The 13,663-nt window shown below is 36.6% G+C and overlaps 1 protein-coding gene across 1 annotated transcript in view; it reads left to right on the top strand.

The window, feature by feature from the left end:
- Positions 1-13,663, top strand: part of RPGR (retinitis pigmentosa GTPase regulator) — a 42,284-nt gene that overhangs the window by 7,940 nt on the left and 20,681 nt on the right. Inside the window, exons 3-6 of the mRNA XM_061378059.1 lie at positions 450-542; positions 3,095-3,157; positions 4,694-4,852; positions 6,096-6,245. Coding sequence (XP_061234043.1) covers positions 450-542; positions 3,095-3,157; positions 4,694-4,852; positions 6,096-6,245 — 465 coding nt within the window. The remainder of the gene's footprint in view (positions 1-449; positions 543-3,094; positions 3,158-4,693; positions 4,853-6,095; positions 6,246-13,663) is intronic.

The raw sequence follows: 13,663 nt of genomic DNA, 5'->3' as shown, positions 1-13,663 counted from the left end.
AGCTGAATATTACAAATTCATGTTTGTATTAATAATATGGCTTTGTTATTCATTCCTGTCTTTGGGAAAGAAGATGTGGGTGCTAAGTTAAATGTGCTGTTATTTTATAAGTAGGCCTGTAGATACTGTGATTTCTGATCCGCAGGGTGTGACCAAATGTACAGCGTTTTATTTTCTGAAGAGCACTTTATCTGTGGTGCAGTTTGAAGAAGAGAATGTTTGCTCTGCTTTTTGTCCCTTTTTCTGGCTGGGGATTTCTTGCTTAAACAATGCAATTACTACTTTCATACTGAAAAATCACAAGGACGTTAACTACTGAATACTAATCTTTAACCTGAATTTAAAAAAGAAGTAATATATAGCATAGTGTGTGGATGCCCATCTGGTCTTGAGCGAGGTATTCAGATATTTGTATGGATTCTGACTGTGCTTTTTTCTTTTTTTTTCAGGGAATGGTAAACTCTACATGTTTGGCAGTAACAACTGGGGACAATTAGGACTAGGATCAAAGAACACTGTCAGCAAACCAACATGCGTTAAAGGTTTGTTTAATTTTTCAAATATTTTTATTTTCTTTTTGTCTTTTTGAAAGAAGACCCTTGTGAAAAGGTACCTCGTAAGATGCAGTTCCAAAATAACTGATTCTGCCTTCTTTATTCATTACGTGTAGCATATTACTGCACAAGCTCATAAAGGTAGCTTTAAGGGATCCCTGAATGATTTTCCATCAGTTCCAGATTCTGGGACCTTTTTTCATCTGAAGATTACTTCAGACAGATAGAATTCATTTTTTTTTTTTTTGAGGGCTCTCATTTTGTGTCATACCTGTCTTCTAACAAACCACATCTGTGTTATGACTGTGACAACATTAATCAACACTGATCTCTTCACTGTTGTCTATATGTTAGAAATCAGAGTTCCAACAGCATTGTATAACCTTGGTATCACTTTTGCCTTATTACCCTTACAAATGAAAAAAAAAATCTATAAGGAACTTTCTGGAAGTATTGCTGCATTTGTAGCAAGTATAAGAAGCACCCAAGAGGGCATAAAAGTTAATATATTTGTATGAAGCAGTAAAATAAGTGCCCATATTCTTTCATGTGGTGTAAAATATGTTCTCATTGTACTGTTATCTTATTCATATTTCCTAGATGGTTTTATCTTTTCAAACAAAACTAAGTCAGTACTTTTTTCTCTATCCCCTTACTTCTGTCAAATCATATCTATCGTATTAACGCATTTCTTTCACTGCCGAATGTTTATCATCATCTTTTCTGCCAGCAGATTGATCTGTCATCTCATTGTTAAAAACAAATTACCCTTCTTCTTCAGATTCTTTTCTTCCTGATTTAGTTTATTCTACTGTCCTTTATCTGCTTCTCTCTCTATTTTACTTCAGCTATAGAATGCAGTTACTCTCAGGTTCACATCTTCTGTCAGCCATGTGAGAGATGGGTTCTTACTTTGGCTTAAATGGATTGGGCGTCAACCTTTGTTTTTACTTTCAAATTGCAATGGAGAATAAAAGACAAAGAGAAGGTGACAGCAATTCAAACCAGAACTGGCATCCATTGAAAAAAAGTCACAAGGGGTGGTATTTTTCTTGTGTCAGTAGGCAGCAGGAAAAAGACCTGAAACTTTTCTTGCCAGCTTTCAGCCATCACCTTTGGCTTTGGGAATGCGGTTGCAAGGACACAATTCAGTTTCTGCCTGGGGACAAATGGTTGTGCCTGCATGTTTTGGAGAAAGTATCTTTTGTGACTTGACTAGATATTAATGAAATTTATTATGAAAAATGACAAGCAACATTATAAATATAGCATGGCTCATCAAATACAGTTGATTAGCCTAAGTGGGAAGGTTAGGGAACACAGGCTTCTCAAGAGCAGATTAGGATCATCTCTGAAGTTGGAGGCAGAGTTTTGGGATAGGAAGCAGAAAATTAAGATGGAAGTGCTATGGTTCCAGCCTGGTGGTAGTGGTAGGTATTGGATGGGATAGACAGAAACCTGCATTTGGGCAATTTTTGTTTGGTCTGTGTGGTAGACCAGAGAGAGTTCATGTTTAAGTAGATAGATTTATTTGATAGAAGAGACTTATAATCTAATGATCTAATGCTGTGGAGATGATGAAAGTTGTTTAGGAGGGCTGAAAAAGGGATGGGAAAGGGCTGATGGTTGTTGGCTTTGTCATGGACTCGTATATTGGAAAAACAGATATATTATGTGAAAGTAATGCTGTTTTAAAAGCATTGTATAGGGCACATGGACATAGCTGAGAGAAGATAAACTGTTGGCAGCAATCAGTAATTGGGGAGAGAAAAAGTTGGTGAGATTTTTCTGTTTCTGAGGAGCTGCTGGAGTACACTTGCCATGGGAGAAAAGGCACCTTTGTATTCTGTCTTTCTCACCAAAATAGCTTTTGATTCTTCTCACATACATTCCCAGTCTTTCACAGTGACCAGACTCCAAAGAAGCACATGCAGTGGGTGAATGGTCACTGAGCTGAAATTGAGACAGTACAATACGTCCAAAAATTTTAGGCACTAATCCAGATAGGACTGTCTTTAGCAATTGAGTTTACTGATCAATAGGAGGGCAGTGCAGAACATAAATCTAGCAAAAAAAGGTAGCTGTGCATAACAAAGGGATGGTAAGACGAAAGAATGGTATGATTTTAAAGATTTAAGATAGTGGGAAAAGTGTAAGAGAAAGTTAAGTATAGTACTCTTAACGGAAACTGAAGACAGCTTTGATGATGCATTTTGTCCTGCAACTTGACATGTTCTTTGAGGCATATCCCACAAATGGTAAATTCTGGGGAATGAGTCACTGGGATGAAGTAGCCATCATCAAGTTTAACCTGAGTGTCTGCTATAAGTTTCTAAAGTCTGTGTCTGTTTTCTTGTCTTGGGGGAAGCCTGGTTTAATAAATCATATGCTACATTCAGATGGGCAATGAATCTTGTAATCATTCTGTTGTTAAAAATATGAAAAAAATCCCACCTCCTTCTAGAGAGTAGAAACTTTGTGTTGAACCAACTATCAGCTTGTTTATAACTTCTCCCTCCCTTTTTGACTTTAATTCGTAGCATTAAAACCAGAAAAAACAAAACTTGCTGTTTGTGGAAGAAACCACACTTTAGTTTACACAGGTATGTAACCTATATTATATACATATTAAAGATAGATTTAAGATAGATTTCTTCCTTTGCTTTCATGCAGAATTATATTAGGAACTCCATGATTGTTGGGGAAGTAAAAGAAATTAAAATGTGACTGTTAAAACTTGGTGTTTTGGTATCCAGTTCTTTGAATGTTTGATTTAGTCTGAGATTATAAAATGATATTGTATAGGAATTTGCTAGCAATAGACAGGTGAAAAAAATGCCTTGCTGGCCTTTGAGGTGTGGTTAGCAATTACCAATACTTAATTTAAGCTCTGTGAAAGTATATTAATACTTTTTATGTGTCTGTACTCAAATTTATCTTTGACAAGTAATTTATTTTTATTAGTGTGAATATATTTAAGTAAATACAGTAGAACTGAATGTTTTCAACTTCATGTTTTGTTGCATTTTGATTAGACAAGGTAGTTTGCTATTTCAGTGACATGTTGATTTATTAATCTACAAATAAACAGACTAAATTTAAACTAAAAGGTAATTTTTTAGAGACAGTATACAGAGAATGGATGCAAATTTTTGTCATGCTTCTAAAATTTATGTAATGGAATAGCCAGCTTTGTGGTTTTGATCATTTAGCTTGCAATAATGTTATGAAGAGGATTGTTTGATTATTGGGAGGTTTGTATATGTGGAGACCTTGAGCACTCTAAATAAGACTATTATAATAAAACAAACATTTTAATAACAGTTGAGTGTGCAAGACTGCAGAGGGTAAATATTTGTCACTTTTCATGTACACGCTGGCTAGATAATTTGTGGCCATTTATATAGCAAGGACCATTTATACATTGTATGTCAGTTGCTTATCACATTTGTGTTTGGATTTGGGTTATTGATGTGCCTTATCGTTTTCATCGTAGATGAACACTTTAGATGTGAAACATAATAAAATTAAAAGTATAAATTAAAGATATCAATCATCACCTTTAATTTAAATTTTAAGATTCTAAAACAAAAGAAAGACCTAGTTAATTAAAAATGATTTCAGTATTAAAACAAGTAATGTATTTCTAATAAAAACCTAAGCAATAATATTCTTCATTCATAGTACTCAAAGATATCAATTTATGCATCTGTTTAATTTACGTACTGCTATGACTTCAGTTATCTTGCCTGTGACATCACTCACAATTTTCCTCCTGCTGTGTCTTAAAATATGCATTATTTGGGGATGGAGCTGCTTCTGGCTGTCAGGGCTTCTAGTAAGCATTTTTTCAGAGCTCTTGCAGAGCTTCAGATTATATTTACTTTTTAGGTCAGTCTCCAGAATGGAGAGAGATGCATGTATATGGCTGGTAGAAAGCTGTGATCCAAGTGTGTTCAGGAAAGCCTCTTTGCTAGCTAGAACAGAAATTGCTAATGTCAACTTGAGAATGTTTCAGGTCAGTAGACCCCAACTATTCTGTAGTATCTTTTTAAATGACTTACTCTAGTTTCTCTGTCTTTTTACCACTGATGAGAATGTCTTCATTCTGTGTATTACATGTGCTTTTCTGTATGCAGAAAAAGGAAACATGTATGCTGCTGGAGGTAACAGTGAAGGTCAGTTGGGATTAGGTGACACAGAGGAAAGGACCACATTTCATTTAATTAGTTTTTTTACCAACCAGCACAAGATCAAACAGCTAGCAGCTGGATCATACACCTCAGCAGCAGTAACTGGTAAGAGCAACCACTAATAACATCTATTTATATGTGTCCGGCCCGGTGTTCCAGGATAACGTCCATTCCAGCATTCTTTCTGCATATGTGGTTGTATTTTCTATGCCTCCCTGACTTCTTTCCCTATTAACTATAGTCATTTTTTGATAGCAAATTGCTTATTTCAACACAGTCAGGAAAGGGATGGCAGTCTCATTAACTTCCTACAGTTTTTGTGAAAGTACACCTTTTCCATGAGCAGCAGCCTGCAGTGGATGCTCAACCCATGCTACTTTAGTGCTCAAAATAACAAAAATCTTTAGTTAATTTCCAGGGAAGACAGCTACAAAGATGAATCTTATGAAAGCTAAGCGTCTCTAATTCCAGTTCTTAAAGTGACTATTTTGATCTGCTGGTACAGGCTACACAGCTGTGTCTTTACTAATTCCAAGAGGCTTAACCTATGGCCTGTTTCACTGGTGGCAAAATTATACAATTGTGACAGTTGAAGTCCACACAGAATACTTTTAATGATTGGATGAGTGGTCCTTTGTTACCCTACAATATAATTTCTCAAGCTTTAGTATAAAGCAGCTCTTCTGCCCATATTTAGGATGAGTTACTGAGGCTGTTATTTCAGAATGTGACAGCATAAGAATGTATGAGAGACACACTAGCCTGCTTGTTTGGTTAGTAATTTTTTGTGACAATTGCTAACATTCTTCAGAGATCTGTGAATCAACTTTAAATTATTTTAGTTCCCAACAGCATCTCAGTAGCACTGTAGATGGTACATTTTTTAATTCACAATTTCCCACCAATAATAACTGCTGCCATAAGTCTTTGTGTCAAAAGCTGATCTTAATAAACCTGGAACAGTGAGAAAGTGGTGACTTGCTACTAGAAATAATATCTTAAGTTCACCGTAGTATTTTCATACTGACCTCTGGCAACTTAGTTGTTTTATACATTCAGTCTTCCTGTTTTTGAAAGGATATTTTTGCATAGTGCTTTTCCTGTTGCTGTTTGTGATCTAACACCCATGATGACTACGTGTTCTGTGTCAGTTTTGAAAAGCTTAACAGATACCCTCTTACTTCAGACTGTTTTGTCGCCTTGTGCTAAATACCATTTATGTCCCTTAGGACATAACATTTAGAATGATCATGCTAATACCATGTTTATGAAATGTTCTTAAATGGGTATATTAACTCTTTATTAATTTGGGTTTAAAATCTGTTAACTATCTGTCTCTTCATTTTAGAGGATGGGCAGCTTTTTGTGTGGGGTGACAACTCAGAAGGTCAGATTGGCTTGGCTGATGAAGCCTGTGTCAGCATCCCATGTCAAGTGGATGTTGGAAAACCTGTTTCCTCTGTATCCTGTGGATATTATCACTCTGCCTTGATAACAGGTAAGAGAATGGGAATAGTGGGTAGTGGAGAGAAGTCAGTGGTTCTTGAATTGTTGTCTTTGTAAAGGTAGCTAATTAAGCATTCTGTACTTTTGAAACTATACGCACCATAGTTGTTTAACAGTGCAATGTGGCAGAAAGTCATCTATATAGTTTTGTATCACAGACAGGTTCTCTAAAATGTGGTCCTCATTGATTTATTTAGTAACTTGTATGTAATATATTATATATTTATTATTTTTTATTCTATATTTGTTTATTATTATGGGGGTTGAAATTAGATGATATTAAGGTTCTTTCAAACCCAATTTTATGATTCTGTAGTTATTTTTGAATTAACAGTACTGTGAGAAAGAAAATGCAGTTAATTTTCTGCATTTGCACATCACTGTATGAAAGTATATGAAAAAGAATAGCTATCTTACCACAATTTATTTTTGTGAAGGTTATAGCAAATATGGATTAATGCTGTGGTTTCAATAGTCCATCTTTTTTTGAGATTCTTTCTTCTGTCATGATCAAATAATCGTTTTCATTTTCTCTAGAAATGTAAATATTGAATGCACTTACTATGCTTTGAGGAAAAATTGATCTTATTTGCTAGCAGTTGAAGATTATTGTCAAAGTTTGATGTTATGTCTTAAATTTTAAGTTTTTAAGTCAGTTAAACAGGCAGTGTACAATCTGAGGAGAGGCACATGTGACAATAAACTGGTATGCCCAAACCAACATATCTTTTCATTGCTTTCCACCTCTCTCTTCCCGTCTCTCTTGGTTTCAAAAGTGATAATGCCACTAATTTTTTAATAATGCATTTATGGGTGAATTTATTAGCCACTATTGGTGGTATTACATATGAGCAGCCATGAATTTTATAGATTTATATTATTAAGCTTTACAGTTTAGTCCCCTCAGAGTAATTAAAGATTTTAAAGTACCAGTAGTTTTGATTGTAAAGCTTTTAACGGTTACGCAGGAACTGTTCCATCAGGTACTTTTCTCAGGTTACTTGAGAAATGTTATTTTTCCACATGATACCTATATACCTCTTCGAGAATATGCTGTTAACAGAATGAGAACTTCCTATGGTGGACAAATATTGTTATGCTAGGAGTGTGCAACTTTTGTTGCAGATGTTTTATTACAGTAAATGAATGAGGTGCCTTTGTTTGATCAGGAGCTATTATGAAATCTGCAACTTCCTGAATTTGAAATAAATGTGGGACAAAAGTGGGGGATATCCTTACTTCAGTGATATAGTAAGAAGGTTTGTATTTTTGCTCTAGATCCAAAAGCCAAAGCTCTGATGAGACTGCAGTAGGATGTGACAAAAGCTGTCATTAGAAGAAAGGTTGAGGACAAGTGTCTTAAGAGGAAGGAGAGAATGGTGTGTGCCAAGTGCTTTAAGGAAGTAGAAACCTTTAATGGAAAGGGATGAGAAAAAAGGATTAGAGTAGCCGCTGGGAAAGAAAAGTGGAGCCTCTTAAGATATTAATAGGAAGATGAAGTGGTTATCACCTGTGAAAATGGTGACTTGTTGAACTGTTACTGTTTAAACAAGCCTAGGTGTGGGATGGAAAACCTTGATTTTCAGCTTTAGTATCTGCAAATCCTGCACAGAATTGGCTTCAGTCTATCTTGCTGACATTACTGACACACAGATGGCCTCTTTGGGGGGAAAGGATATTTTTTTATTTATTATTTTCCTTTGGGCCCTTGCTGACAGTTTTATTTGACTGATACCATAGAAATTACCATAGAAACATACTATATAGAACTGCCATAGCAATTTAGTGCTGGACATCCAGGTACTTTTACTGAATTGATCTTCTGTTGCACTCGTGTCAGTGTATATCCAGACAGCGTTTAAGAACAAATCTTGTGCATTTAATATACATGTACTGTAGTTAAACATTATTTTAGCTGTGAAGTTAATCGTTAAATGATGAATTTTGAAGTTCTGCAGTATGTTTAAGAACAAATATAGTTACCTTAATGTCCTTACAGCCTAGTTAGGAAGGAAGTCAAGGCACTATGCTGTTAGAAGATTTTTATTTAAAAAAGGTGATTCTCTTAGAATTATTAGGATTCCTTTTTCACTTATGGAAAACACTTGCCTGTAGGACTTGCTAGACTGACTCAGAATAATGTTTCACATTCTTAGTATTCTGTCTCTTCTTGTTGGGGTGGTAGAACATAGCAAACTAGGTAACTGTGAAGTATCAGAATATTCATATTACATGGATAGGGTTTTTTCCTCCAAATTGCCATAAGTTGCTGAATTATTCCTTGAAGTATGTTTAAAAGTTTTCCTGGCACTAGTAATTTTCCATGTATTTTTATGGTATTGTTTTGTTTTGCTAGATATAGCAAGATGTAAGATATGGCAAATACTACATATAGCAAAATACTAGAATTTAGAGTGATTAGCATTATTTTTAGTAGAAAATTTGGAGGAAATATCTGGAAAATAAAGTGATTCTGTATTTCTGTATGGTTTGATTTGGAAGGGACCTTAAAGTTCATCTAGTTCCAACCCCCCCTGCCACGGGGAGGAGCACCTCCCACGAGACCAGGTTGCTCAAAGCCCCATCCAACCTGGCCTAGAACACTGCCAGGGATGGGGCAGCCACAGCTTCTCTGGGCAACCTGTGCCAGTGCCTCAGCACCCTCACAGTGAAAAATTTCTTCCTAATAACTAATCTAAATCTACCCTTTCTCAGTTTAAAGCCATTCCCCTATGTCCTTGTAAAAAGTCCCTCTTCAGCTTTCTTGGAAGCCCCCTTTAGGTACTGGAAGGTGGCCCTAAGGTGTCCCTTGGGGTTTTCTCTTCTCTGGGATGAACAAGCTCAACTCTCACTATCTTTAAGAATAAAAAACAGTGGCAGGATGTAGGATTTGATACATGTTGTCAGGCTGGACTGATTATCGTGGCACCATATGGTTCCCTTTCTTAATATATTTATGTTTGACAGAGGCTGTATACTGGCTAAGCAAACTGTTATGGTTACAGACATTTCTGGGTTGAAACTGAAAGGTAGCTAATGAGGGTACTAGAATACATAGTGTGGTCACAGAGTGCCCTCTCTAGGGCAGCATATTCATTAATAAGAAACTATTGAGAAAAAAGTGTTAAAGCATGGATTCAAGCTTTTTTTTTTTTTTTCTTAAAAAAGATATTTTAGTAGGCATTTTTAACTACTATAGGTGTTTAACTACTATAAAGCCAAGTGCAGTGTCTCTTATCTGGTAGTTCCAAAAGGATGACTTGTCACTTTTCTTACTTTTGCTTTTTAGAATGCCTTCTTTGCAGATGGTAATTCAGCTACCAAACATATCAGTCACCTGTATTCTACCATGTACATGTGAACCCCACTGATGCCAAAAGCAGTGGTAGAAGATCAGAATATATCCTGAATTATTTTAAATAGAAAACACTTCTGAAATTAGACTAGGCACAAGCAAAGGCAATGGCTTGTCATTTCCATATGCAAAATAGGAAGCTGGTAGCGTTACTCCATGTTCGAAAGGTGATTGCTCCTTTTCTTCTCGCTTAGCATTCTCCCACTGAATTCTTTTCTTCCACTTAGCATTTCAATTCCACTGAAAAGAAGTTTTTAGTTTATTGTTTTCAGCCCTCTTTAGGATTTTTTCCCAGCATCTGTTTCCTTTCTTTTTGCAGGCAGGGGACCTTAGGTGGCTATGTCAGAGGTGTGTCTTCCTCCTGGGTTCAGCTGTAACAGCTCTTTTTTTCCTTCTTAGTAGCTAGTGCAGTGCAACAGAGAAAGAAAGAGCTGAAAGAATGTAGCAAGGATTTTGCGTCCACGTACAGAGCTGTACCTGGCTAGTCTTGGCCACACTCACTCCAGAGGAGTTTTTCAGAAATCATTAAGCTTGGCAAACTATATAGCTCATTTGTCCACTGGAAGAGATGGAGAGCAGGAGAAGCCAATGTACCTAACCGCTGCCCTGATGTCTACAGCAGAATTAGATTCATGGAGCCAGAAAGGAGTTGAGTATATTAGACCTATTCTGGTGCTCCCCCTGCCTGAACTGTTACTGTCCTTGTAAGCAAGGACAAAATCAAGATAGATTCTCATTAAGAAGATGTCTTTTCACAGAGCTTTGAATTCCCTTTCTTAATGTATTTTGTCATTATTTTTAAGGGCCATTTTTAAAGATCATCCATTCACAAATGCTTCCATGCTCAGAATTTCAGTGTTTGAGATGGTGTCAACCAATTTGGTCTTGAACCAACATTTTATTTTTTTTTAATTTTATTTTTTTATTTTAATCTCTTCATTTATTCAAGGGATCATAGAATGCTGCCTGTATCTGCCACTAGTCAGGTCTCATATCTTGTATCATGTGCAGTATGCACATTTGCCTTTGAGGGGCAAGATAGTTTCCCATTCTTTTGCCCATTTTGTTGGTGTGCTCTTGTGTCCTAAAGTTTAGTGCTACAGAAAATGTGCCTAGGAAAACTAGGAAAGTTCAGCACCTGAGACCCATATGACCCATATGGAGGAGAAAATGACATAACCAGGTTCCATGGTGAACAGAACATCCTTAAAATGCAGATGTACTGCACACAGTACATCAAGTCTTTAAAATACAGATGTGCTGCCCACATGCTGTACTCAAAATTTACCTGGGTTTGATTGGATTCTTCTTATGCTTGATAACCAATTTTTTGTAGGTTTTAGACTACTATTTGCTTTAAAGAGATGCAGAATGTATTTAAACATTGCTTTAATAAATACATTTTTCTTTGTTAGCTGGATTATTAAGTTGAAAAAATGTAATAAACTTGATTAGTTTGGGAAATCAATGGAAGCTTGGCCATTTGGATTTCTAATCCTATTAATTAGATTGTGATTGGATGAATATTTGCAGTGCAGTATTATTTAAAAACAAGTGCTGGTCTCTCTAAAGAGAACTGCACAAGTAGTTAACTCCCAAGTGTTTGGGGGGGGGTTATCAGCTTGTTTCTAGAAATATGTGGCAGATCCAAGGTGTTAAACCAACATTTACCTTATGAAAAAGCAGGATTCTTGTGTTTTATTTTATTTTTCTTTCTCTTCACTTAGAATCCCAAATAGAATATCCTTTTGTCAATAGAATATTTTGGCTACAGAAAACCTCACATAGACTTGATTTTTTTGTTGTTCATTGAGTTACGGTTTTAGAACAGAAAATAGGTGGTGCTGCAAATAACTGCATAGTATCAGCCTTTTCAGAATATTTCTGTACAGAGGTGTAAGAATAAAGATCAGAATTGAAAAAGAAAATCAAACTGAACAGAGAAACCTAAGCACAGTCCATAGTTTAGGAATGAAATGAAATTTTCTGCAGCTGAGGTGATTTGCCATTTCTTAAAAAATACAGACAGGTTGAAATGACTGCAAGCACCTCTTAGAAGTGTCGAAGAATACAAAAATGGTATTTCTGCACAGATACGTGCAGGTAAAGGAAGTGTTCTTATTGGGATAGTTTTTGTGTGCAGGAAAGAGAATGTCAAAATGATAGCAAAGAATAAAGAGCTGGCAGGATGAGGTTACATCTCTGATGATGATAGTTGGGAGATACAGCTGCTATCCTGTTTCATTGTGTTGCTGAAGAGAAGGTAGTTCTGTGAATAGATTGTGGGTGGCTACTTTTAATAGCGCAAGCCCTGTGAAACCCTGCAGGAAGCTTGACATAGTAAGACTGTATTACTGTCATTTCCTGATAGCCTCTCTGTGCAGTTAAGGTACTCAGTAGAAAAAATAAGTTCAGTTGCTAACCTGAGTGGCCAGGGGCATGGTACTTGAAGACTGTGCCATTGTGAGAGGCAGAAGTGAGCTTGGAAAATACAGAAACCATGTAAAATTGTCTGGGGCAATGGATAAATGTCTTAAGTCTTATAAGCTTGTCAAATAAATATTATGCCATTGAAGTTAGGTTCTCAGTCTTTGATTCTCTCAGATACTTGTGCATCATGTGGTAGTAATGCCTGTAAGTGCTGTAAAAGTAAATATGTGAACGCTCAATGTATCCTTCTGAAAGTAAACTGAAGTACAAATCTGCATGTTTCCAAAAATAATAATGGAGTGTGTGCCTGGGGTTTGTTACTACATTGATTATGTAATGGTAGCTATCTTTTAGGATTTGCTTTAGCAGGCAGCTCCTACACTAGTTTAAACCTTCCTTTATCTTGGACTAGCTCCACGGGAGAGTTTTATTTGTCCTTGTGCTTTCTTATATCCAACTGGGATTAAACCCCAGATTTTTTCTTACATAGTAGTGTATGATGATTATTTTGGTAATTAATTGCAACTTCAAATTGTGGGCCACCATTTGCTATGAGGACACTACCCCACAGATAATCTTTTTCAGGAGTGGAAAACACTTGGCTATTGAAGCTTTCCTGGGAATAAGGAAATGTTGTCTATGTAACCCTCATTCTCACCTATTAGAATAGTTGGGGAACCCTTAGGACAGAAAATCAGAAATTTAGATAAATGTAAAACATATAGATAAATGTAGATAAATTGTAAATAGAGCAATGGTACAACATGATGAAACTCCGAGATCAAGAGCAACAACTTTGAGAGCCAATAAATCAGCATTGTGATGAGTGACTATTAATCCAAAACAATAAATGCTTATCACAAATATGATTAGACACACTCCAGTCAGATATGTCATTATGTCAACCCTTCATGCCCCATGTTGGGTGCCAGGAAGAACTGCCGTGGTTTAAGCCGAGCTGGCAACACAGAACCACACAGCTTCCTTCCCCCACTCCCAGAATGTAACTCCCACAGGTTGAGATAAGAACAGTCCAGTGACTAAGGTATAACACAAATCACTACTGCTACCACCAATAATAACAGTGATACAGGGAATAACAAGGGAAGAGGATACAAACACTCACCACCTGCTAATCGATACCCAGCCCGACCGAGCAGTGATCTAACCCTTCCAGGTAACTGCCCCCAGTTTATATAGTGGGCATGACGTGCTGTAGTATGGAATACCTCTTTGGCTAGTTTGGGTAAGTTATCCTGTCTCTACTTGCTCCTGGCTTCCCCTCCCCCCTCTCAGAGCATGAGACTCACGAAGTCCTTGGTCAGAGTAAACAGTACTGAGCAGCAACTAAAAACATCGGTGTGATCAATGTTGTTCTCAGGCTGAGAGTCAAAACCACAGCACTGCACCAGCTACTAAGGAGAAAAATGACTGCTACTGCTGAACCCAGGATAAAAGTACATTTTACACGTTCCAGTTTTAACTATGGTAGAAGGATATATACAATGCTGTCCTGAATAGTAATTCAGACTTATGTAGCAGACTAGATTGCTTGCAGGCTAGCTATTGTGGTTCTCATCTTGGATGGGGCTAAAATTTAGCCCCTTGTCTCATCAAAGCAGACT

This window comes from Neopsephotus bourkii, unplaced genomic scaffold (assembly GCF_033783945.1).
Source record: "Neopsephotus bourkii isolate Nb327-2 ecotype Australia unplaced genomic scaffold, CSIRO-AGI_Nbou_v1 NB_1763, whole genome shotgun sequence".
NCBI lineage: Eukaryota > Metazoa > Chordata > Aves > Psittaciformes > Psittacidae > Neopsephotus > Neopsephotus bourkii.
Note: the sequence above shows the minus strand (reverse complement) of the source record. Positions and strands in the feature narration are given on the sequence as shown.